A 25,268-nucleotide genomic window follows, 5' to 3' on the forward strand; every position below is an offset into this window, starting at 1 on the left:
AAACCCTTTTTTTTGCCAGTGCCATCATCTCTCTCACTTCTGGATCTGTTCTGTTGATTTTTTTTCCCCTCCCGATCATGAATCATATTTTATTGCTTATCTCATGCTTGATTGGGTGCTGGATGTTGTAGATTTTATGTTGCAGGATGCTAGGCTTATTGCATCGCTTTAAATAGTGTTAGATTTCCTTCTGGTGCACACTTAAGCCACTAGAGAATTGTTGGATTCCTTATTATTTATGTACTTTTGTAAAAACAGGGTCTTCTTATGTTGCCCAGGCTGGTCTAAAGTCCTGGGCTAAAGCTATCTTCCCACCTCAGCCTCCCAAAGTGCTGGGATTAAGGCATGAGCCACCGCACCTGGCTAAACTGGATTCTTCCAAAGCTGACTTCTGTTAGGGTGGACCCAAAGCATCCTCTAGCCTAGGGCTAAGTTAGCCCCAAGACAGTAACACTTCTCTTTTATTATAAGTCCTTTCCATTCTGACTGGTGGGTGCGTGAACTATTTCCGGTTCTTTGTAAATGTCAGAAATTGTTCTGCCTACTCTTTGTAGTGTTTCTTTCCTCGGCCTTAGGCAGTTTCTCCTCACACACAGACAGAGCAGTACCCACCCAAAGACCCCTCAAGATCTCCAGAGCCCTTTCTCCCTCTGTGAAATGCCCTCTGCCCTGCCCTGGAAATTCCAGCTGCCGTGACCTGCCTGCTCTTGGATCTCAGGCTCCTGGGCTCAGCAGGTGTCTGCCAGACAAGAAGGTGGAGGGAGCAGTTGCAGCATTCACCTTATTTTCCCTTCCCTTCGGGATCACAGTCCTGCCTCGCCTGTTGTCCAAAGTCTGAAAACTGTTGTTTCTTCTGTTCTGCTTGGTTTTCTAGCTGAAGGGTGAATCTGGTCTCTGTAACTCTCTCTTGGCTGTAAGCAGAAGTCTTTGTATTTTCAACATTCTTCTTTAACCTTTTATCGTTAATCCAGCTCAACAATTTATCCAATAAAATAATAGTTAAATAAGTTTACAATGAAAGAAACCAATCCTGGATTTTGTGTGTTTTACAGTTGACAAACCTTAAAATCATACGTTGTTGTGTATTCCTGCTGTGCTGGTAAAGGATGCAGCCCCTGTCCCAAGTTACTCTCTGCGCAAATTCAGTCCCAAACTGATGTCCACCAAAACAAGTGCCCCTGTGTTCTTTCTTTCATCTTAAAAACATGTATTTATAATAATATTATTAGGAAAAAAACTGTTTTAGCAGTAGGGTTTTTTAATTTAATTATTAGCAGGTTTTTTTAATCTAGCATTTATAACCATGTAAAAAGTAGAATGGTCTTAGATTTTTTTTTTGCAAGGAATAGGGTATAAACACACACACACCCCCACACGCTCGCGCCAAAACTGTGGGCAGAAAAAGAGGTTAGATCATCACCATCAAAGAAGTGTGTGGCCGGGTGTGGTGGCTCATGCCTGTAATCCCAGCTCTTAGGAAAGCTAAGGCAGGAGGATCACTTGAGCCCAAAGGTTTGAAACCAGCCTGGGCAACATAGTGAGACCCTGTCTTTACAAAAACACAAAAATTAGCCAGGCATGGTGTGTGCCTGTGGTCCCTGCTGGGAGGCTGAGGTAGGAGGATAGCTTGAATCCGGAAATTCGAAGTTGCAGTGAGCTATGATTGTACCACTGCACTCCGCCTAGGCAACAGAGTGAGGCCCTGTCTCACACAGACACACACACACACACACACACACACAGACACACACACACCCTCTCTCCCATTGTCTAGCAGCTTGGTCCCAGGTCCTCTAGGGCCCAGGATGGGGAGATGTTTCCACAGAGGCCTTCCAAGTGACCCACCCAGGGGCTGGAGAGCTGGGCTGTTACCACTCACCTGCCTCATTGTGCGACTGCCCCATTTTAGCTTCATTGTGCGGGATGCGAGCCTGTAATGTTTTTGTCCTTCAGCCAGTTACAGAAGGAAGAAGAGAAAGAAAGGGCTGAGATGGAAGAGCTGATGGAAAAGCTGACAGTCCTGCAGGCACAGAAGAAGAGCCTGCTGTTAGAGAGGAACAGTCTGACAGAGCAGAAGAAAGCGCTGGAAGCCGAACTTGAAAAAGCACAGAAAATAAATAGGTTCATATCTTTTTTCCTTTAAGTTGGTTTTTATTTTCAGTAGTTAAAAAAGACAAATGAGCTGGGTGCAGTGGCTCATGCCTGTAATCCCAGCACTTTGGGAGGCCAAGGCGGGTGGATCATTTGAGGTCAGGACCAGCCTGGCCAACATGGTGAAATCCCATCTCTACTAAAAATACAAAAACTAGCCAGGCGATGGTGGCAGGCGCCTGTAATCCCAGCTACTTGGAGGCTGAGGCAGGAGAATTGCTTGAGCCTGGGAGGCAGAGGCCGCAGTGAGCTGAGATTGTGCCACTGCACCACAGCCTGGGCGACAGTGAGACCCGGTCTCAAAAAAAAAAAAAGACAAATGAAGATTATTCCATTTCATTTCTTTTAATCTTTTCTTTTTCTAATAGTGGCTATAAAATGGAAAAGGGTAATTAAAATGACTGGATATCAGACTATAATAAGTATGTTTCTGTTAACCGTTAACCAACATTTCCTTTTAGAACATGAGCCAGAAAGTTAATAGAGTAATAGGTAATGAGCCTATAGGCTGGGTGCAGTGGCTCATGCCTGTAATCCCAGCACTTTGTGAAGCTGAGATGGGCAGATCACTTGAGGTCAGGAGTTCAAGACCAGCCTGGCCAACATAGAGAAACCATGGCTACTTAAAAAAAAAATACAGAAAATTAGCTGGCCAGTAATCTAGTAATTGGATCCAGTAATCCCAAAGTAGACTTTTGGGACATGGTTAGGAAAACTTGGAGTCTTAGGGTTATCATATGACTATTGGTGGTGCCTGTAAACCCAGCTACTCAGGAGGCTGAGGCATGAGAATCACTTGAACCTGGGAGGTGGAGGTTGCAGTGAGCTGTGATCATGCCACTGCACTCCAGCCTGGGCAACAGAGCAAGACTATGTCTCAAAAAACAAACAAACAAAAAAATTATATATATATATATATATATATATATATAATTTAATGAGCTTATTCATTGTTAGACATTTGGAACTCCTCCTATTAACTTGAGAGTTGGGGTCACTAATTATGCTCAGTTTCAAATTAAATTCAGTTACCTCTTCTCACCTTGAAACTTAATAGAAGATTTAGGTTGCTGAAGAATAGCATTTAAATGCTAACATACTTGCTGTTTTTGTAATACAGATATTCACCATGCCCTAGCCATGTAAACTAATGGGTTTTTTGGTCTACCATTTGGGATAACTCTAGGAAATCTCAGAAGAAAATTGAGGTCCTCAAAAAGCAGGTGGAAAAAGCCATGGGGAATGAAATGTCTGCTCACCAGTACCTGGCAAACCTTGTTGGCCTGGCAGAGACTATAACCCAGGAACGTGACAGTCTTATGTGTCTGGTAAGTTTCCTGAAGGTTACATCAAGTAAACTGCAAGTTAATATGTAAATGTGATTTTAAGAGTATTTTTAAAAATGATCTATTAAAAGCTTTATGCAGGCACTCCCTGACTTATGATGGATGGTTTGACCTAGGAATTTTTGACTTTATGATGTATTTGTTGGGAAGTAACCTTATTGTAAGTTGAAGAGCTCCTTATATCTTATAATGAGGCTACCATTTATACTAAATGCCTGTTGCTTTCACACCATTATAAATGTTGAAAAAATGTAGATTGAATCATCATAAGTTGGGAACCAACTGCTGTGTTGTCAGGATTAAATGCATTTTTGATACACAGTTTGTTTGACTTATGATGGGTTTATCAGGATGTAGCCCTGTTGTAAGTTGAGAAGCATCTGTATTTTAAAATTTCGACTGTGTTACCCTGTCATGGTGCTGTGTCCTATAGTCCCAGCTACTCAGGAAGCTGAGGCAGGAGGATCATTTGAGCCCAGGAATTCAAGACCAGCCTGGGCAACATAGCGAGACCCCATGTCTACAAAAAAATTTAAAGGTTAGCCAGGCTTGGTGGCATGCACCTGTAGTCTCAGCTACTCAGAAGCTGAGGTGGGAGGATCACTTGATTGTGGGAGTTTAAGGCTGCAGTGAGCTATGACTGTACTACTGCATTCCAGCCTGGGAGACAGAGCAAGACCCTGTCCCTAAAAAAAAAAAAAGAAAGAAATAAAAATGCTAATTAAACTGGTTTTGAGATACCATTCTCAAAAAATGTTACAAATCTTTTTTGTTTTGAGATGGAGTCTCACTCTGTTGCCCAGGCTGGAGTACAGTGACACAATTTCGGCTCATCACAACCTCTGCCTCTCAGGTTCAAGGGATTCTCCTGCCTCAGTCTCCGGCTAATTTTTTATATTTCGTGGGGTTTCACTGTGTTAGCCAGGATGGTTTCGATCTATCCACTGGTGAAAGTGGGCATCCTTAACTAGTTTCAGTACTGAGGGGAAAGGCTTTTAGCTTTTCCCTACTCGGTATGATGTTAGCTGTGAGTTTGTCATATATGGCATTTATTATGTTAGGTATGTTCCGTCTATGTCTAGTTTACCAAGTGTTTTTGATCATGAAGGGATGTTGAATTTTTATCAGTTTTTTTTCTGTGTCCATTGAGGTGCTCATCTGGTTTTTTTTTTTTTTTTTTTTTTTTAATTAGCAATAATCGCGCCTCGGATAAACCTCATTGGCTACGATACTGCCACTGCGCAAAGCTTCATCTGGTTTTTATCCTTCGTCCTGTTGATGTGATCTATTGCGTTTATTGATTTGTGTGTGTTGAACAGTCTGCATCTCTTGATCCCACTTGATCATGGCATATCATGCCATGATCATTTTTTACGTGCTGTGGAATTTGGTTTACTAGCATTTTGTTGAGGATTTTGCATCTGTGTTCATTAGGGATATTGGCCTGTAGTATTCCTTTTTATTGTGGCTTTCTCTGGTTTTGGTATGAGGGTATTGCTGACCTCAAAGAATTAGAGAATTCCTTCCTCTTCCTTTTTTTTTTGGAATAGTTTGAGGAGAATTTGTATTAGTTCTTCTTTGTAAGGTTGGTAGAATTTGGCAGAAAAACTATCTGGTCCTGGACTTTTCTTTGTTGGGAAACTTTTTATTAATAATTCAATCTCATTATTTGTTATTGGTCTGGTCAGGTTTTCTGTTTCTTTCTAATTCAATCTTGGTAGTGTTGTTGATGGGCCAGTTCAGATTCTTGACTTCACCACACAAAAGAATTTGAGAGCAAGTTCAAAGTAAAAGCAGGCAAAGAAGTTTATCGCAAAGCCAAAGTACACTCCATGAGACAGAGGAAGAGACAGCCCCTAGTATCTTAAGGGAATGCCCTTTACAGGAGCTGTGCATGCATATTCATAAAGAACTGGTAGGTTGAGTGGGCAAAGGTGGACCTGTGGTTGGTGCATGCCCTCAGTATCTACATGCTCTAACATGCATCACATGTCTCATTAGGGGTGTGTTTTTTTTACTATTAAAATGAAGAAAAGGTCACTATAAGCAAAACCTTGTGCCTAGCTGTGCATGCAGGACCCTGGAGAAGTCTTTATCCCTCCCCAGGCAGAAATTGGTAGTAGCTAATTCCTAATAGCTAAGATAGTAGCTTCTTGGGCTTTTGGTGCTGATCGGCTGGAGACTGAGGAAGCTACATTATGAATGAGGGACTTTAGTTCTTTTTCCTAGGCCATATTGGGTATCAGGAACATGTAACCACCTGGTAGTTGGCTGGGATCCTGTGGGACTACTTATCTTGCAAAAGAGTTAGGTGCTGACGTACAAGGGTGCACATGAAAGGAGCCCATGCCAGAGGAGCCTGTGGAGCTTCACTGAAGGGGACAAGTCAGTATGGTCTCCTAACTTTACTTATCCTGCCTCTGCAGGTTGTATGTTGTCCAGAAATATGTTCATTTTCTCTAGGCTTTCCAGTTTGTTAGCAATGGTTTTCCACTTTGTTGGCCAGGTTGACCATGAACGCCTGGATTCAAGCAGTCCTCCTGCCTCAGCCTCCTGCGTCACTGGGACTATAAGAACACTTCACCCTACCTCACTTAGTTCTGCTCTGATCTTTATTTTTTCTTTCTACTAATTTGGAGTATGGTTTGTTCTTGTTTTCCTAGGTGATCATTAGGTTGTTGATTTGAAATCTTTCCACTTTTGTGATGCAGGCATTTATTGCTATAAAATTCCCTCTTAGTACTGCTTTTGCTGTATCTATGGGATACCTATGGGTTTTGGTATCTTGTGTTTATGATGTCATGTTTTTCATTTGTTTTGAGAAATCTTTGACATCTTTCTTAATTTCTTCATTGACTCAATCGTTAAGGAACACGTTGTATAATTTCCATGTGTTTGTACAGTTTCCAGAGTTCTTCTCGTTGCTTTCTAGTTTTAGTCCACTGTGGTCTGAGGAGACACTTGATATGATGTCAGCATTTTAAAATGTGTTGAGTTTGCTTTGTGGCTTAACACACAGTGTATACTAAAGAATATTCTGTATGTCGATTAGAAGAAGGTATATTCTGTGGTCATTGGATGAAGTGTTTTGTAAATGTCTGTTAGGTCATTTTGTCTAAAGTGCAGTTAAATTCAGTGTTTCTTTGTTGGTTTTCTGTCTTGGTGATCTGATTGCTGAGAGTAGGGTGTTGAAGTCCCCAACTGTTATTATATTCCAGTCTATCTCTTCTTTTTGATCTGATAATATTTGCTTTATATACCCGGGTGCTCTGGTGTTGGGTGCATATGTTTAGAATATATGTCCTCTTATTGAATTTATCCCCTTATTATTATAATTTGACCTTCTTTGTCTCTTTTGACAATTTTTGACTTGAAGTTTGTTTTATTTTATGCACGTATAGCTACTCCTGCTTGCTTTTGGTTCCCATTTACATGGACTATTTCTCTCTCTTTTTTTAAATTTTGTTTTCTTTTTCCACCAGATCACAGTTCAAGGAATATTTTTTTCATCCCTTTACTTTCAGTTTGTATGGATCTTTACAAGTGAAATGTGTTTCTTGTAGGCAGCACATAATTGGATCATGGTTTTTTTTCTTTCTTTTTTTTAATTGCATTTTAGGTTTTGGGGTACATGTGAAGAACATGCAAGATGGTTGCATAGGTACACACATGGCAGTGTGATTTGCTGCCTTCCTCCCCTTTGCCTATATCTGGCATTTCTCCCAATGCTATCTCTCCCCAACTCCCCATCCCCCGCTGTCCCTCCCCTATTTCCCCCCAACAGACCCCAGTGTGTGATGCTCCCCTCCCTGTGTCCATGTGTTCTCATTGTTCAACACCCGCCTATGAGTGAGAACATGTGGTGTTTGATTTTCTGTTCTTTTGTCAGTTTGCTGAGAATGATGGTTTCCAGGTTCATCCATGTCCCTACAAAGGATATGACCTCATCGTTTTCAATGGCTGCATGATATTCCATGGTGTATATGTGCCACATTTTCTCTGTCCAGTCTATCATCAATGGGCATTTGGTTGGTTCCAGGTCTTTGCTATTGTAAACTGTGCTCCAATGAACATTCGTGTGCATGTGTCCTTATAGTAGAACCATTTATAATCCTTTGGATATATACCCAGTAATGGGATTGCTGGGTCAAATGGAATTTCTATTTCTAGGTCCTTGAGGAATCGCCACACTGTCTTCCACAATGGTTGAACTAATTTACACTCCCACCAACAGTGTAAAAGTGTTCCTATTTCTTCACATCCTCTCCAGCATCTGTTGTCTCCAGATTTTTTAATGATCGCCATTCTAACTGGCATGAGATGGTATCTCAATGTAGTTTTGATTTGCATTTCTCTAATGACCAGTGATGATGAGCATTTTTTCCTATGTTTGTTGGCCTCATGTATGTCTTCTTTTGTAAAGTGTCTGTTCATATCCTTCGCCCACTTTTGAATGGGCTTGTTTGTTTTTTTCTTGTAAATCTGTTTTAGTTCTTTGTAAATTCTGGATATCAGCCCTTTGTCAGATGGGTAAAGTGCAAAAATTTTTTCCCATTCTGTTGGTTGCCGATTCATTCTAATGACTGTTTCTTTTGCCATACAGAAGCTGTGGAGTTTGATTAGGTCCCATTTGTCTATTTTGGCTTTTGTTGCCAATGCTTTTGGTGTTTTGGTCATGAAGTCCTTGCCTACGCCTATGTCCTGAATGGTTTTGCCTAGATTTTCTTCTAGGGTTTTTATGGTGTTAGGTCTTATGCTTAAGTCTTTAATCCATCTGGAGTTAATTTTAGTGTAAGGTGTCAGGAAGGGGTCGAGTTTCTGCTTTCTGCACATGGCTAGCCAGTTTTCCCAACACTGTTTATTAAACAGGGAATCCTTTCCCCATTGCTTGTTTTTATCAGGTTTGTCAAAGATCGGATGGTTGTAGATATGTTGTGTTGCCTCCTAGGCCTCTGTTCTGTTCCATTGGTCTATATCTCTGTTTTGGTACCAGTACCATGCTGTTTTGAATACTGTAGCCTTGTAGTATAGTTTGATATCCGGTAGTGTGATGCCTCCCGCTTTGTTCTTTTTGCTTAGAATTGACGTGGCTATGCGGGCTCTCTTTTGGTTCCATATGAAGTTTAAGGTGGTTTTTTCCAGTTCTGTGAAGAAGGTCATTGGTAGCTTGATAGGGATAGCATTGAATCTGTAAATTACTTTGGGCAGTATGGCTATTTTCACGATATTGATTCTTCCTAACCATGAACATGGAATGTTTCTCCATCTGTTTGTGTCTTCTCTTATTTTGTTGAGCAGTGGTTTGTAGTTCTCCTTGAAGAGGTCCTTTACGTTCCTTGTTAGTTGTATTCCTAGGTATTTTATTCTCTTTGTAGCAATTGTGAATGGCAGTTCATCCTTGATTTGGCTCTCTTTAAGTCTGTTATTGGTATATAGGAATGCTTGTGATTTTTGCACATTGATTTTGTATCCTGAGACTTTGCTGAAGTTGCTCATCAGTTTCAGGAGATTTTGGGCTGAGACGATGGGGTCTTCTAGATATACAATCATGTTGTCTGCAAACAGAGACAATTTGACTTCCTCCTTTCCTATTCGAATACCCTTTATTTCTTTTTCTTGCCTGATTGCTCTGGCTAGAACTTCTAGTACTATATTGAATAGGAGTGGTGAGAGAGGGCATCCTTGTCTAGTACCAGATTTCAAAGGGAATGCTTCCAGTTTTTGCCCGTTCAGTATGATACTGGCTGTTGGTTTGTCGTAAATAGCTTTTATTATTTTGAGATACATTCCATCAATATCTAGTTTATTGAGGGTTTTTAGCATAAAGCGCTGTTGAATTTTGTTGAAGGCCTTCTCTGCATCTATTGAGATAATCATGTGGTTTTTGTCTTTGGTTCTGTTTATGTGGTGAATTATGTTTATAGACTTGCGTATGTTGAACCAGCCTTGCATCCCTGGGATGAATCCTACTTGATCATGGTGGATAAGCTGTTTGATGTGCTGTTGCAATTGGCTTGCTAGTATTTTATTGAAGATTTTTGCATCTGTGTTCATCATGGATATTGGCCTGAAGTTTTCTTTTCTTGTTGAGTCTCTGCCGGGTTTTGGTATCAGGATGATGTTGGTCTCATAAAATGATTTGGGAAGGATTCCTTCTTTTTGGATTATTTGGAATAGTTTCAGTAGGAATGGTGCCAGTTCCTCTTTGTATGTCTGGTAGAACTCGGCTGTGAGCCCATCTGGACCTGGGCATTTTTTGGGTGGTAGGCTCTTAATTGCTGCCTCAACTTCAGACCTTGTTAGTTGTCTATTCAGGGTTTCGACTTCTTCCTGGTTTAGGCTTGGGAGGAGGCAAGTGTCCAGGAATTTATCCATTTCTTCCAGGTTTGCTAGTTTATGTGCATAGAATTGTTTGTAATAATCTCTGATGATGGTTTGAATTTCTGTGGAATCTGTGGTGATATACCCTTTATTGTTTTTTATTGCATCTATTTGGTTATTCTCTCTTTTCTTTTGTATTAATCTGGCTAGTGGTCTATTTTGTTGATCTTTTCGAAAAACTAGCTCCTGGATTTATTGATTTTTTGAAAGGTTTTTTGTGCCTCTGTCTCCTTCAGTTCTGCTCTGATCTTAGTTATTTCTTGTCTTCTGCTAGGTTTTGAGTTTTTTTGATCTTGCTCCTCTAGTTCTTTCAATTTTGACGATAGGGTGTCAATTTTAGATCTCTCCTCGCTTCTTATGTGGGCACTTACTGCTATATGTTTTCCCCTAGAGACTGCTTTAAATGTGTCCCAGAGATTCTGGTATGTTGTGTCTTCATTCTCATTGGTTTCGAAGAACATCTTTATTTCTGCCTTCATTTCATTGTTTATCCAGTCAACATTCAAGAGCCAGTTGTTCAGTTTCCATGAAGCTGCGTGGTTCTGAGTTAGTTTCTGAATTCTGAGTTCTAACTTGATTGCATTGTGGTATGAGAGACTGTTTGTTATGATTTCCGTTCTTCTGCATTTGCTGAGGAGTGATTTACTTCCAATTATGTGGTCAATTTTAGAGTAGGTGTGATGTGGTGCTGAGAAGAATGTATATTCTGTGGATTTGGGGTGGAGAGTTCTGTAAATGTCTATTAGGTTTGCTTGTTCCAGGTCTGAGTTCAAGTCCTGGATATCCTTGTTAATTTTCTGTCTGGTTGATCTGTCTAATATTGACAATGGGGTGTTAAAGTCTCCCACTATTATTGTGTGGGAGTCTAAGTCTCTTTGTAAGTCATTAAGAACTTACCTTATGTATCTGGGTGCTCCTGTATTGGGTGCGTATATATTTAGGATCGTTAGCTCTTCTTGTTGCATTGATCCTTTTACCATTATGTAATGTCCTTCTTTGTCTCTTAATCTTTGTTCCTTTTTTATCAGAGACAAAAATTGCAACTCCTGCTTTTTTTTTGCTCTCCATTTGCTTAGTAAATCTTCCTCTATCCCTTTATTTTGAGCCTTTGTGTATTCTTGCATGTGAGATGGGTTTCCTGGTTACAGCACACTGATGGGTTTTGGCTTTTTATCAAATTTGTCAATCTGTGTTTTTTGATTGGGGCATTTAGTCCATTTACATTTAGGGTTAATATTGTTATGTGTGAATTTGATACTTCCATTTTGATGCTAGCTGGCTGTTTTGCCCATTAGTTGATGCAGATTCTTCATTGTGTTGATGCTCTTTACCATTTGGTATGTTTTTGGAGTGGCTGGTACTGGTTATTCCTTTCTATGTGTAGTGCCTCTTTCAGGAGCTCTTGTAAAGCAGGCCTGGTGGTGATGAAATCTCTGAGTACTTGCTTGTTCGCAAAGGATTTTATTTTTCCTTCACTTATGAAGCTAAGTTTGGCTGGATATGAAATTCTGGGTTGAAAGTTCTTTTCTTTAAGGATGTTGAATATCGGCCCCCACTCTCTTCTGGCTTGTAGGGTTTCTGCTGAGACATCTGCTGTGAGTCTGATGGGCTTCCCTTTGTGGGTAACCTGACCTTTCTCTCTGGCTGCCCTTAGCATTTTCTCCTTCATTTCAACCCTGGTGAATCTGACAATTACGTGCCTTGGGGTTGCTCTTCTTGAGGAATATCTTTATGGTGTTCTCTGTATTTCCTGGACTTGAATATTGGCCTGCCTTGCTAGGTTGGGGAAGTTTTCCTGGATAATCTCCTGGAGAGTATTTTCCAGCTTCGATTCATTCTCTTTGTCACATTCAGGTACACCTATCAAATGTAGATTAGGTCTTTTCACATAGTCCCATATTTCTTGGAGACTTTGTTCATTCCTTTTTACCCTTTTTTCTCTAATCTTGCCTTCTCGTTTTATTTCATTGAGTTAATCTTCGACCTCTGCTATCTTTTCTGCTGCTTGCTCAATTCGGCTGTTGAAACTTGTGCATGCTTCGTAAAGTTCTCGTGTTGTGCTTTTCAGCTCCATCAATTCACTTATATTCATTTCTAAGTTGTCTATTCTCAGTAGCATTTCATCAAATCTTTCTTCAAGGTTCTTAGTTTCTTTGCATTGGGTTAGAACATGTTCTTTTAGCTCACAGAAGTTTCTTATTACCCACCTTCTAAAGTCTGATTCTGTCATTTCATCACACTCATTCTCCATCCAGCCTTGTTCCCTTGCTGGTGAGGAGTCGTGATCCCTTGTAGGAGGAGAGGTGTTCTGGTTTCGGGTGTTTTCATCCTTTTTGCGCTGGTTTCTTCCCATCTTTGTGGATTTATCCACCTGTCGTCTTTGTAGTTGCTGACTTTCAGATTAGGTCTCTGAGTGGACATCCAGTTTGTTGATGATGAAGTTATTTCTGTTTGTTAGTCTTCCTTCTAACAGTCTGGCCCCTCTGCTGTAGGACTGCTGAGGTCCACTCCAGGCCCTGCTTGCCTGGGGATCACCTGCAGCAGCTGCAGAACAGTAAGGGTTGCTACGAGTTTCTTCTTCTGCTATCTTTGTCCCAGAAGGATACCCGCCAAATGTCAGTCTGATCTCTCCTTTATGAGGTGACTCTTTGGATATACGGGGGTCAGAGAGCTGCTTGAGGAGACAGTCTGTCCTTTATAGGAGCTCAAGTGCTGAGCTGTAAGCTCCATTGTTCATTCAGAGCTGCTGGGCAGGTACGTTTAAGTCTGCTGCAGCTGAACTCATAAACCCCTTTTTTTCCCAGGTGTTCTGTCCTGGGGAGTTAGGCCTTTATGAGTTTCCATTGTGCTGCTGCCTTTTTTTCAGGGCTGCCCTGCCCAGCAAGGAGGCAGCCTAGTCACTGTCTGCCTGCAGAGGCTTTGCTGAGCTGCTGTGGGCTCTGCCCTGCTGCCTTGTGAACTTCCCTGCAGTCCTGTTTATATGGGTGTAGTTGGAACTGCCTCGGCAATGGTGGCCCACCTCTGTAATGGCAGACTCTCTCTGTAATGGCGGGTTGCCTCGGCAATGGTGGGCTGCCTCAGCAATGACGGACTACCTCCGTAGTGGTGGAGTGCCTTGGTAATGGTGAACGCCCCTCCCCCACAGAGCTGGACCATCCCGAGTTCAGCTGTGCTTGCTGTGAAACTCTCAACCCAGAGCGTTTCCAATTGCTGTTTTTTTTGTGGGGGTGGGACCAGCCGAGCCTGATCACCTGGCTCCCTGACTCAGAGCTTTTTTTTTTTTTAGTTGAACAGTCGACTCTCTCCCAGGTGTTCCAGTCACCTGTTAAAAAGGCGCCAGGATCTGTGTGATATCCCGTGTGGTGACCCACTGCACCGGCTGAAACAGCGGCGCTGAGATTCATGGCGCTTTTTTGCCCGGAAATCTCCTGGCCTGGCTCCCTGTTTCAGTACCCTTTTTAATCAGATGAATGGGCGACTCTGCCTTCCCGGAGCTCCAATCGCCGGCTAAAAGGGCACCCAGATCAGTGTATTTTGTATGGAGAACCACTGCACCGGGGCACCAGCAAAACAGCCGAGCCGGCCAAAACAGCTGCGCTGGCGACCCGTGGGGCTCCTCCGCCTGGGAATCTCCTGGTCTGTGGGCAATAAAAATCTGTCTGGAAGTGCGGCATCCACTCACCCTCTGCGCTTTCACTGGGAGCTGCAATCTTGAGCTGCTCCTAATTGGCCATCTTGGATCTTCCCTCTGTTTTTTTTTTCTAATATCCGTTCAGCCAGTCTGTATCTTTTAAGTGGAAAATTTAATTAATTTACATTCAAGGTTACTATTGATATGCAAGGACTTATTCCTATCATTTTGTTGATTGTTTTCTGGTTATTTCGTATATCATTCGTTCCTCTTATTTATCTCATTATTCTTTAGTGGTAACATTTGAGTTTTTTCTCTTCCTTATTTGTGTTTTCATGATAGTAGATATCGTTCTTTCAATTTCAGGTATAAGACTCCCTTAAGCATTTCATGTAGGATGGGTCTAGTGGTGACAGATTCCCTCAGTGTTTGCTTATCTGTAAGTCTTTATTCTTTCTTCATTTATGAAGGATAACTTTGCTGGGTATAGTATCCTTGGCTGGTTGACAGGTTTGGTTTTTTTTCTTTCAGCCCTTTGAATATATCACCCCATTCTCTTCTGGCCTGTAAGGTTTCTTCTGAGAAAGACATTATAAGCTGGGCACAGTGGCTCACACCTGTAATCTCAGCACTCTGGGAGGCTGAGGCAGGCAGATCACCTGAGGTCAAGAGTTCAAGACCAGCATGGCCAACATGGTGAAACCCCGTCTCCACTAAAAAGGCAAAAATTAGCCGGGTGTGGTGGTGCATGCCTATAATCCCAACTGCTTGGGGGGCTGAGGCCAGAGAATTGCTTGAACCTGGGAGTCGGAGGCTACAGTGAGCTGAGATCATGCCACTGTACTCTAGCCTGGACAACAGAGCAAGAGTCCATCTCAAAAAGAAAGAAAAAAGAAAAAGAAATATGCTGTTAGTCTTATGGGAGTTTCTTATATGTAACTAGACACACAGACACACACACACACACACACACACACACACACACACACACATATATAATTAGAATTCTGTATTTGACTTTTGACAGTTTGACTATAATATCATGGGGAGAAGACATTTTTGGCAGTCTGAGCTTCCTATATCTGGATTTCTAAATCTCTTGCTAGACTTGGAAAGTTTTTAACTATTATTTTGTTGAATAGGTTTTTTATGCCATTAAACTTCTTTTCACCCCTTGGAATACCAGAAGGCATGCTTCATTTAAAAAAAAAAAAAGATTTTCTCTTTCTTTTACTCCTTTTCTCTCTATCTCTCTCTCTCCCTCTCTGTCTCCCTCTCTCTCTGTCTCTCTTTCTTTTATATCTCACTATTTCAAAAGCAGAAGAAATTCTTTCTCCTGCTTGATCTAGTCTATTGTTGAAGCTCTCAATTGTATTTTTTATTTTATTTATTGAATTATTCAGTCCCAGGATTTCTGTTTAGTTCTTTTTTATATCTATCTCTTTGGTGAATTCCTCATTTATATCCTGAATTGCTTTTCTGATTTCTTTATAGTGTTTATTTGTGTTCTCTTGTATTTCACTGAGCTTCTTTAATATCATTATTTTTCATTCTTTTTCAGGCATTTCATAAATTTCTTTCTGTTGTTGTTGGCATCTGTTGTTGGAGAGTTATGTTCCTTTGGAGGTGTCATATTGCCTTGCTTTTTCATGTTTCTTATGTCCTTTCATTGATCTCTGCAAATCAAGTGTAACAGTCACTTCTAATTTTTTGTACTGGCTTTCATAGGGGAAGCCTTTTCCTATACATGTATCTACAGTGTTGGTTGGCTAAGCCACGTTAGCTTGGATTCTGTATGTGTGCATACATGTCTCCCTATGATCCCCTCAGCTGTAAACAGTGTCAGTGGCGTCTGTCATTTCCTCAGTGGCTTAGTCTGCAGTTGTTAGTAGAGGCTATGGTGAGACTTTGCTGGGGATGGGACTCCAAGTGGACCAGTCCTCTTGGAGGGCTGAGACAAGCATAACTGTCATGAGCCCGTGGGTGGTGCATGCAGGCACCGATGTTTTACTAACAGTTCGTTACCCATTGAGCCAACGAACTGTTAGTAAAACATGTTCCCTTCTGCCTTGACCTTGATAATGGCCTAGCTGTCAAGTTTAGAATCCTCAGGCCCCTCAGAGTCAAAGCGGAAATGTAGGGTCTGGAAGAGCTTCTTTCATCCATGCTGGCTCCACCCATCACCAGGGACTCCTGTGTCCACGCAGACACCGTTGTTCATACAGGGAGATGCATGGGAGCTGCCAGGATGTCTGGGAAGGGCACTCAGTCCTGTGTAGCCAGGCGCGGGGTGGACACATCCCCACGGCCTTGCAGGCTCCTTGACCCTGGGAGTGCCTAGGCCAGCCCCTCTTGCCAGGCCCAGGGGTGGTACTGGCTGCTCTGCCAGTCTCTACCCTGTCCCAGGACTGAGTCATGTACTCCAGCCCTACCCTGTCCTGGTCTCCAGGACCTGTGAGAGCCTGTACCCCATCCTGTATATACACCAGCAGTGGGAGGACTCCACTCTGCCTTGGGAAGTTTCTGCTGAGGATCTCTGGCTACAGATCACTTTCAGTTTCCCCAAGTATGACTGCACCATCTTGCATTTATCACATTTTTGTGGGAGACACAATAGTCTTAGATACTGAGATTTTTTTTTTTTTTTTTTTTTTGAGAAAGAGTCTCGCTATGTCACCCAGGCTGGGGTGCAGTGGCGCGATCTCGGCTCACTGCAAGCTCCACCTCCTGAGTTCAAGCCCTTCTCGTACCTCAGCCTCTCGAATACTTGGTATTACAGGCACGCGCCACCAAGTCCAGCCTGAGATCTTTTTAAGTCCTGCTTCTAGGGTGAATCTTCCATGTGAACTGGAGCAATTTCTCTGTGACTTATCTTTCCTTCTGGAAAGTCAAACTTGTCACCACTAGCCCACCTTGGAAAGAATGCTCACTTTTACTTATTTTAGCATCTGAAATAGTTAATCTACAGAATCTAGCAGGTCATCTCCAACCTGGATATTAGTCTAAATCATTTGGCTTCAAATGACGTAATTTCTCCTGGATGTATTGCCTTTCATGTATGGCTTGGAGAAGCAGCATTGTGTGTTCATATTACATTATCCTTAATTTTGAAGTTGTTCAAATGAGTCAGGTTACGAGTTGATTGGCATTTTGGCACTTACTCCTTGGATGTAATTGAAAGAAAGATTCCATAAGAGTAGAGATGCGTTCTGGAAACCTTGACAGGCTCCTCCGTTCCCGTGGTCTGTAGGGCTGGAATTCTCTTTGTGCCCAGCAGGGCACCCCACATGCCCTGCTCCTGCCAATTCCCATCTGTTTGCCTGAGGCCCAGGCCCTCATACGGTGCGTGGGGAAGGGGTGGAGGCAGGACAGGTTGTAGAATGGAGATTACTTGTGAGCAGTAGCAGTAATACTCTTGGCAAAATATCATTTGTTACTTCCATTTTTCTGTAAACTGAGAGTCCGTTTATCACCTTTCTCCACAGGCGAAATGTTTAGAAAGTGAGAAGGATGGAGTGCTCAACAAAGTCATAAAAAGCAACATTCGCCTGGGAAAGTTAGAGGAAAAAGTCAAGGTGAGTAGTTATTTGGCCTTGCGGATTCCATTTTCAGATGGTGTGGATTTTTGTGTTTAAGAAAATGACACATTTTTGCATGTGCGTCACTGGTAGTCCACAGAGTAAAAGCATTATAAGATTTTTGCTGGCAAAATAGCACCTCTCACCTCATTCAATAAACTTTGGTTCATCCACACAATAAAATACTGCACAGCTGTTTAAGAAAAAAGATACGAAGCCAGGCATAGTGGCTCATGCTGTAATCTTAGTGACTCTGGAGGCCCAGGCAGGAGGATTGTTTGAGGTCAGGAGTTTGAGACCAGTCTGGATAACATAGCAAGACCCCAGTCTCTACAAAAAAATTTAAAAAGTTAGCCAGGTATAGTGGCGTTTGCCTGTAGTCTCAGCTTCTCAGTAGGCTGATGGGGGAGGATCCATTGAGCCCAGGAGTTTGAGGCTGCAGTGAGCTGAGGTTGCTGGGATTACAGGCGTGAGCCACAGTGCCCAGCCAGCATTTGTTGATCACAATATGAAAACCAGAAATTAATAAGCAAAATCAGAAAACAAAAAGTTATTTCACGTAGAAGTGTAAAATCTGCACTAAACCATTCTTGGGTCAGAGAGGATGTATAAACTGAATGTCAGAGTTTCTTATAAATAATGAGCCTATGGAACTACATGGCAGGTTCCCTGTGACAATAATTTGAGAAATGCTCACAGGACAATTCAGAACCTTAAGTACTATACGGTAAAAACGAAAGAAGGAAAGTAAATGACGGGCTTTCATCTCAGCTGTCTGTCTGACGGCAGAGAGTGGCAGCCCTCGTTGTATTCTTAGGTGAGGCTTCCTGTCAAGGTGAAACAGTGCTGACCAGTATCGGCGTTAGTTCTTAGGTTACCAGCTGATGCAGGGATAAAAGTTGTCCTGGAAAAAATACAGTTGTGGATGAATTAGCAAGAACATCCAGTTTGTTCTGTAATAGTGTTTTTTTGTTTTGTTTTGTTTTTCTGAGACAGGGTCTCACTGTGTCACCCAGGCTGGAGTGCAATGATGCGATCACACTCACTGCAGCTGCCGCCTCCCGGGTTCAAGCAATCCTCCCAGTTCTGCCTCAAAAGTAGCTGGGACTACAGGCATGTGCCACTACGCCTGGCTAATTTTTGTATTTTTAGTAGAGACGGACTTTCACCATGTTGGCCAGACTGGTCTCGAACTCCTGACCTCAGGTGACCCGCCTGACTCAGCCTCTCAAAGTGCTGGGATTACAAGCATGAACCACTGCGCCCAATGGTGATATTTTATGTTTTCATTTATTTTTAGCATACAAAGAACCAGGCTTCATATACATTAAAATTTGGTTTTATTATACCTGAAATTATTTTATCACTTTTTATGACTTTTATGATCCAGACTTACCCAGCCAGCTCAAACTTTTCTGGGGTTAGCAGATTTAAAAGGCTCTGACATGCAAGGAGTCATGCAAGCACCATCCACCCGGGCCTGGCAGCGTCCCCTCACTCACAGAGTCCTTCCCCCGACCAGGGCTACAAGAAGCAGGCAGCAGTGAAGCTGGGGGACATCAGTCACCGTCTGCTGGAGCAGCAGGAGGACTTCGCCGGCAAGACAGCCCAGTACCGGCAGGAGATGCGGTACCTGCACCAGGTGCTGAAGGACAAGCAGGAGGTGCTGGACCAGGCGCTGCAGCAGAACAGGTGGGGGCCCGCCCTGCGCCACGGCCCGCGGGGAGGTTGGAATGTTTGTGATTGAGGGTTCTGCTAAAACCCTCTGGGCCTGTTTTATTTGCTCCACAGTTTAATTTTGTTTTTACACTTTACTCTTATCTGAATGTAATACTGGTCTTGAGTTTTTGTTTTGTTTTTGGGTCTTGAGTTTTATTTGCTCCTCGTTTGCTGTATTCTTTTAAAAATTCCTCTTGTTGGACTTCTGGAATCAGTACGCACCTCTAACTGCCTTTCTCACCTGAGCCCAGGCCATCGTGCTAGAGCATCTGGCTGGCCAAGGTCAGCCCTGCAGTTTCTTACTCGACATGCCCAAGTTCATTCTTGAGAGAACGCAGGGATTTACACTAACGCCAAAGTCAAGGGCAGAATGTAACAGGAAGAGAAATGCCCTCGCAGCCTCTGCCTTCCTGCTGCTCCCATTCCCAGGGCCCCTGCCGCTTCATTCCACACGGAGCCCTGGCTTCAGAACTCGGGCGCCGAGGGCTCTGTTCTCTGCCGTTAGCATTCTTCTGTTTTGAGTTCTTGCTACTTTGGGATTCACATGGCTCTATACTATGTTTTTTTAATTGTGTGATTTTAAACTTATTTCCCTTAGAGAAATGGAAGGTGAACTTGAAGTTATTTGGGAATCCACCTTCAGGGAAAACCGAAGAATCCAAGAACTTCTCCAGGACACACTCACGAGGACAGGCGTGCGGGAGAACCCCAGAGCTCTGATGGCCCCCAGCCTCAATGGCGTCACTCAGGCTGACCTGCTGGCTGGCTGCAATGTCAGCGCATGCGACCTGAAGACTCTTGCCCCCGCCTGCCAGAGTTTGCGAGAGCCCGTGGTGTAGGCTCCGCTGGCCTGACAGTTCCGCCTCACGTGGGCCTTCCCCGGAGGGCAGCCCACGGTGGCAGCCAGAGGCGCGCAAGCCCACTGAGCACCGCGGGTCAAGGAATAAATAAATGGTCTCAGAGTTTAATCTATTGATAACATTTTGCCTTATTTTTTAAATTTTGTTTTTTATTTTTATTTTTCTGGAGCTAGGGTCTCGTTCTGCTGCCCAGGCTACAGTACAGTGGTGCAGTCATAGCTCGCTGCAGCCTCAAACATGCTTGAGATCCTTCTGCCTCGGCCTTCTGAGTCGCTGGGACCTCAGGTGTGCACCATCAGGCCCAGCTAATTTTTTTTCTTTTTTGTTAAGATGAGGTTTTGCTGTGTTGCCCAGGCTGGTCTTGAACTCCTGGCCTCAAGCCATCCTCCTGCCTGGCCTCCCAAAGTGCTGGGATGACGTGTATGAGCCGCTGCACCTGGCTTATTGTGCTTTATTTTAATAACATGCTGCTGAAATGTGTTGAAGCCAAGGCATGTTCGCTGGCTGCATTGTCACTGAGACGAGCTCTGTGACACCCACTGCTCTGGTGAGTAGGTGGCCTGCTGAGCGCGACTGCCTTGACTGCCTTCCAGCTCCTAGATCAGCAGCTGGGAAGCCCTGGAGGGATGGAGCGGGCAGCGGAACCCTCATCCGTGTTTTGGTTGGGGAAGTGTCACTGGAGGAGCCAGGCCGTGGCAGTGGCCGGATGATAGCTGTGCATGAGCACTGGGGTCTTTTCTTGTTTGGTAAAAACCAAGGTGCTCCTGTTCATGCCCTGTAAGTTGTACATACCTTTTCTGCCCTCTCCCCCAGCCCTCCTCCATCCTCCTGAGCAGGTACTTTATTCCCTTTTATTTAGTTGGTATTTTTGCTTGTTTTGAGACCAGTCTCACTCTGTTACCCAGGCTAGAGTGCAGTGGTGCAGTCACCACAGCCTTGACCTCCCAGGCTCAAGCGGTCCTCCCACCTCAGCCTCCTGAGTAGGTGGGACGACAGGCATGCACTAACATGCCTTGCTAATTTTGTAAAAAAATTTTTTTGCAAAATTACTACTAAAAATAAAAAAATAGCCAGGCATGGTGGGGGGCACCAAGGTGAATGTAACCAAAGTCAAAATTTTTTCTAGGCCGGGCATGGTGGCCAAGCTGGGCAGATCACCGGAGGTCAGGAGTTGTGTTGCCCAAGCTGGTCTCAAGCTTCTAGCCTCAAGAAATTATCCTGCCTGGGCCTCCCAAAGTGTTGGGATTATAGGTATGAGCCACTGCACCTGGTCTGGGAAGGTAATTTATTCTGGAGCCACACAGCTCCCCACCCATGTAATGAGAGCCCTGGCTTTGAGCTAAGGCAGAGTCCCTGCCTCACTGCCACCACCAAGAAACATACCAGGGGGCCATGGTTCTGTTCCGTGTGTGTTAGATGAGTGCCACCTCCTCAGGAAAATTACCCCAGCCACTCAGGACCATTCAGTCCCAGGCATGCTGGAGGGACTTGGGGACACTGGGCTATTATATTAGTCTAAATCATTTGGCTTCAAATAACATTATTCCTCCTGGATGTATTGGGATTACAGGCACGTGCCTGTAATCCCAATAACTGTGGGACTAACTGTGGGACTCAGGGGTGGCACCCTGCAGCATCTCCTTTACAGAGCCCCTCGCGGTGAAGTCCTGCCTTGTTTCAGGTGTGAAGGAGGCCCCAGCACTGGTTCTTGGTCACTTGCAGAAGTTCCACATGTGATCTTTGATTGCCAAACAGAAGGTTGAGATAGAAAGTCGTAGTTCTTTTCTGACTCTGTAAGCTTGTTCACCAGTTGAATCATTGTAATTTAATTTTATTTTACAAGCGGTAGAAAGACTCACCGGGATTAAAAACTGTGTATCATCTCCCTAGGAGATGACCTAACAAATAACTGATGCTATTTCAGAGGCACTTACGGTCACTCTGCAGCCTCCTGTAGACAGGTTGACAGGCGGCAGCAGCCCAGCGTGGCTGTGCAGGGCAGGGGTGCTGGTCAGCAGGAACGCTGCTGCCACCATCGTGACCCAGAGAACCACTGTTGATATCCCTGTCTTTCTGCCTTTTATTCAAACATTTTCTTCTTTTAAGAAGTGTCCACTTTTGTTCTCACATTTCTGCTTTAAGTTTTTCACACAGCACAAACGTACTTTGCAAGTGTGGGGACTCCTGCCCAGGGCAGGGGCAGTCGTCCCACAGACCCGAGTTTCTGCCCAGCCTCCTGCTGGGTCCCATAGGAAATGGGCAGAGAAGCCGCAAGTCCAGGATGCCAAGGAAGGCAGGGCAGGCAAGGCAGAGAGGTGTGCAGGGCGCTTGTGAGGTTCCAGGAGAGGACAGAGACTATGGGGTAGTTCTGGGAGGAACTGGTATGCCTCGGCCCTTGAGGAGTGGACAGGGTTTCAGGAGCTGCAGGAGAGTGGAGAGGACCCCAGGGAGCACAGCAGGGACTCAGAGCAGCAGGAAGGGGTTTAGCTGGAGGTTGGGCGGGAAATGAGGCCAAACTGCACCAGGGAGAGCTGGGCCTGCTGGGAGGGGCTCCTCCTTCCACCTACAAGTGTCCAGTCTGAGCAAGGAACCCTTCTCTTTCCTGGTCCTGGTGAGGTTTCATATGGCACTGGAAGATTCCTGGTCAAGGTGAAAGTAACCAAAGTGAAACAGCTGTAGAACATGACCCAGGCACTCAGGTGAGCCTTGCTGCCTTTGCCATTATTTAAAAGCAGCCCTGGGCATGGTGGTGGCGCCTGTGGTTTCAGCTACTCAGGAGGCTGAGGTGGGAGGATCACTTGAGCCTGCGAAGTCGAGGCTGCAGTGAGTTATGATTGTGCTACTGTACTGCAGCCTGGGCAACCGGGTGAGACCCTGTCTCAAAATAATAATAAAATAAAAAGTAAACGCCCTGGGGAAATGGGGACAGTGGACAAAGCAGGCTGGGACACAGGTGTGGGTGTGAGTCTGTCGTGAGAGCTGTCCTTAATGCACTTAATGCCACTGAACCGTATGCTGGGAAACAGGGACAACGGTGAATTTTGTTACACAACTTAAAAAGAAATAGCCAGGCCTGCTTCCTGAGTGCTTGTGTCATTTTATTTTCTCATCACCAAGCTCTGCGCGAGTTCCGATTGCTCCACGTCCTCATCAACACTTGATGGTGTTACCAATAACTGTTGAGAGGAAGAAGATTTAAGGCAAAGGGTAGCTGAGCATTTGGCCCCTGGGGCACAGCTGTCACTGCTCCTCAGCCCCTCCCCCACCTGTGTCATCAGCGGGAGTGAAAGGTACAGTTGCCAGTGTGGGTGGCTCAGGAGAGCCCTCCCTGGGCCCGGGCAGCCCTTCCAGCAGGGAGGGCTTGAGCTGGATGCAGATCCCACAGCAGAAGGCTGAGCCTCTTGGGATGGGGCTGGGCTGATACCTGAATTCTCAAGTAAGACAGGAAACATCATTCACTCAAAACACGTCTGGGAGGGGCTGGGTGGCATGGGGAGGGCTCAGTGTGGCCAGGTTTGTGGCACCTCTGCCGGGTCACAGCTGGGCTGGCGTCAGGAGTGGCTGCAGCCAGGAGGGGGAGAGGGGATGGGTGCAGCTGGTCGGGCCTCTCGTGATTTTCTTGAGGTGTGAGTCCATAGCACCTAATCTGGGTGGGAAACCTGCTGCTCTTCCAGCCTCCCAGGCTCGGCTGTTTTTTTTTTTTTTAATTGAGATGGAGTCTTGCTTTGTTACCCAGGCTGAAGTGCAGTGGTGTGATCTCAGCTCACTACAACCTCTGCCTCCTAGGTTCAAGCAATTCTCCCACCTCAGCCTCCTGAATAGCTGGGATTACAGGCATGTGCCACCACGCCTGGCTAATTTTTGTATTTTTAGTAGAGATGGGGTTTTGCCATGTCGGCCAGGCTGGCCTCGAACTCCTGACCTCAAGTGATCCGCCCACCTCGGCCTCCCAAAGTGCTGGGACTGCAGGCATCAGCTACCGCGCCCAGCCTCAGACTCATCTCTTTTCCTCATTTTTGACTGGGGGTGGGCTGGGTGGGATGGTGCTGGAGGGAAAGGAGAAGGGCGGCTTTTATAGTTGATATTCCCCTGCAGGGCCCTGCTGGGCTGCTTTGCAGGCGCAGTGTCTACAAACAACAGAACAGAGGTAGTGAGGACCCAGGCTGGGCTAAGGAGACCTCAAACCTATGGAGTGCATGAGGCCACTTCCTGGAACTGGGCAAGCCACCTGCTGCTGAGGACCCAGGTTGGCTCCCCGCATCTGTGCTGGGTGCTCTGGGCCCCCATCCCCTTGTTCCCCAGTCCACCTGTGTGTCAGCACTCTACAGAGGGTATAGATGAGAGAGGAAGAGTGCACCGAGGTGAGAGCATTGCCGCCTGGAGTCATCAGGAGCCTGGAGCATCTATTTCCCCTGGTCAGGAGGGTCCTGAGTATTTTATTTAAGAATAATTCTTTGAAAGTGAGGGGCTTGTGTGTAGTATATGTAGCATACCAGGGCTGGGTTGCAAGCAACAGAAATTATACTGCCCAATGTTAAGGGAAAGAAGGAAATATTTTGGAAATGTACACTGGGTGGTTCTCACCATGTTTTGAGGACAGAAGCCAGAATAGCCATTGCCGAGGGTGATTCTCAGTAGTTGAACACTGTCAGCCTACCCTGTGCTTCACTCAGATAGCAAATCCTGGGAGACAATGGCCTCTTGGCTGAGCTAATGTCCTGAGTCATCCTGTGTGGCCAGAGAAGTGAGGTCCTTTGGTTGGTAGCCCACCAGTGTCCCCCATAAAGGGACAGTTACTCCACGTTGCGGATGCTGGGTAGACAGAAACAAGATTACATAAAATGGCACCTCCCTATTTTAGAGTCTCGACCTGTCACCCAGACGAGTCCAGTGGCACGATTGTAGCTCACTGCAGCCTTGAACTCCTGGACTTAAGCAGTCGTCCCACCTCAGCCTCCTGAGAGTATCTGGGACTATAGGTGTACACCACCATGCCCGGCTAATAGTTAAAAATGTTTTTCTTGTAAAGACAGGGGCTCGCTATGTTGCCCAGGCTGGTCTCAAACTCCTGACCTCAAGCAGTCCCCCATCTCAGCCTCCTGAAGTGCAGAGATTACAGGTGTGAGCCACAGTACCCAGCCCCAAAAATAATAGTTCTTTATTAAAGATCTTTGATGACACAGAACCCTCTTTCCCCAACCTCAGCAGCAAACACAGCTTTTTCATCATGTGTGGCCACCATGGTTGAGAAAAGGGGCGGTGACCATGAACAGTGATGATGTCGGTGGGGAAGGGAGCAGGATGGGAAGTCGTGTTTTGACGGCATGCTGTGACTGCGCTGGCTTCTGCAAGCAGGTAATTTTCTGTAAAACCATATTACTTGGAACACATAAAAATGATGGACAAAGTTCGAAGGCAGAATTGTGCTTTCCAATAGTTGTTGGATATATATATAGATTGTTCCTAGATAAGAGTTTTGAAATTATGTTTATGCTTTCCTTGCTAATTGTTTTATTGTTAGACAGTATGTCCCTGACATTGAAAGCCTTTGTACACCACTGATTGATCACAAATTCTTCTGGTTGGAATTCAGGAGGTAAGG

The 25,268-nt window shown here is 44.6% G+C and overlaps 1 protein-coding gene and 1 pseudogene across 5 annotated transcripts in view; one reads left to right on the forward strand and one right to left on the reverse strand.

The window, feature by feature from the left end:
* The window catches only part of CEP89 (centrosomal protein 89), a 79,972-nt gene extending 57,222 nt beyond the window's left edge, over positions 1-22,750 (forward strand). For 3 of the 5 annotated variants that reach the window (XM_064381513.1, XM_064381516.1, XM_064381515.1), the window contains 5 exons: positions 1,954-2,121; positions 3,338-3,479; positions 16,995-17,084; positions 18,610-18,779; positions 19,405-22,750. In XM_064381513.1, coding sequence (XP_064237583.1) covers positions 1,954-2,121; positions 3,338-3,479; positions 16,995-17,084; positions 18,610-18,779; positions 19,405-19,645 — 811 coding nt within the window. In that variant the 3' untranslated portion in view covers positions 19,646-22,750. Of the gene's footprint in view, positions 1-1,953; positions 2,122-3,337; positions 3,480-16,994; positions 17,085-18,083; positions 18,236-18,609; positions 18,780-19,404 lie in introns of those variants that run through there. The other 2 variants (XR_010344299.1, XM_064381514.1) reach the window with 2 other exon arrangements.
* LOC135276909 (U4 spliceosomal RNA) lies at positions 4,664-4,746 on the reverse strand (annotated as a pseudogene).
* Positions 22,751-25,268: the final 2,518 nt, after the last annotated feature.

Source organism: Aotus nancymaae, unplaced genomic scaffold, assembly GCF_030222135.1.
Source record: "Aotus nancymaae isolate 86718 unplaced genomic scaffold, 86718_ANA_hifiasm-v0.15.2.pri h1tg000028l, whole genome shotgun sequence".
NCBI lineage: Eukaryota > Metazoa > Chordata > Mammalia > Primates > Aotidae > Aotus > Aotus nancymaae.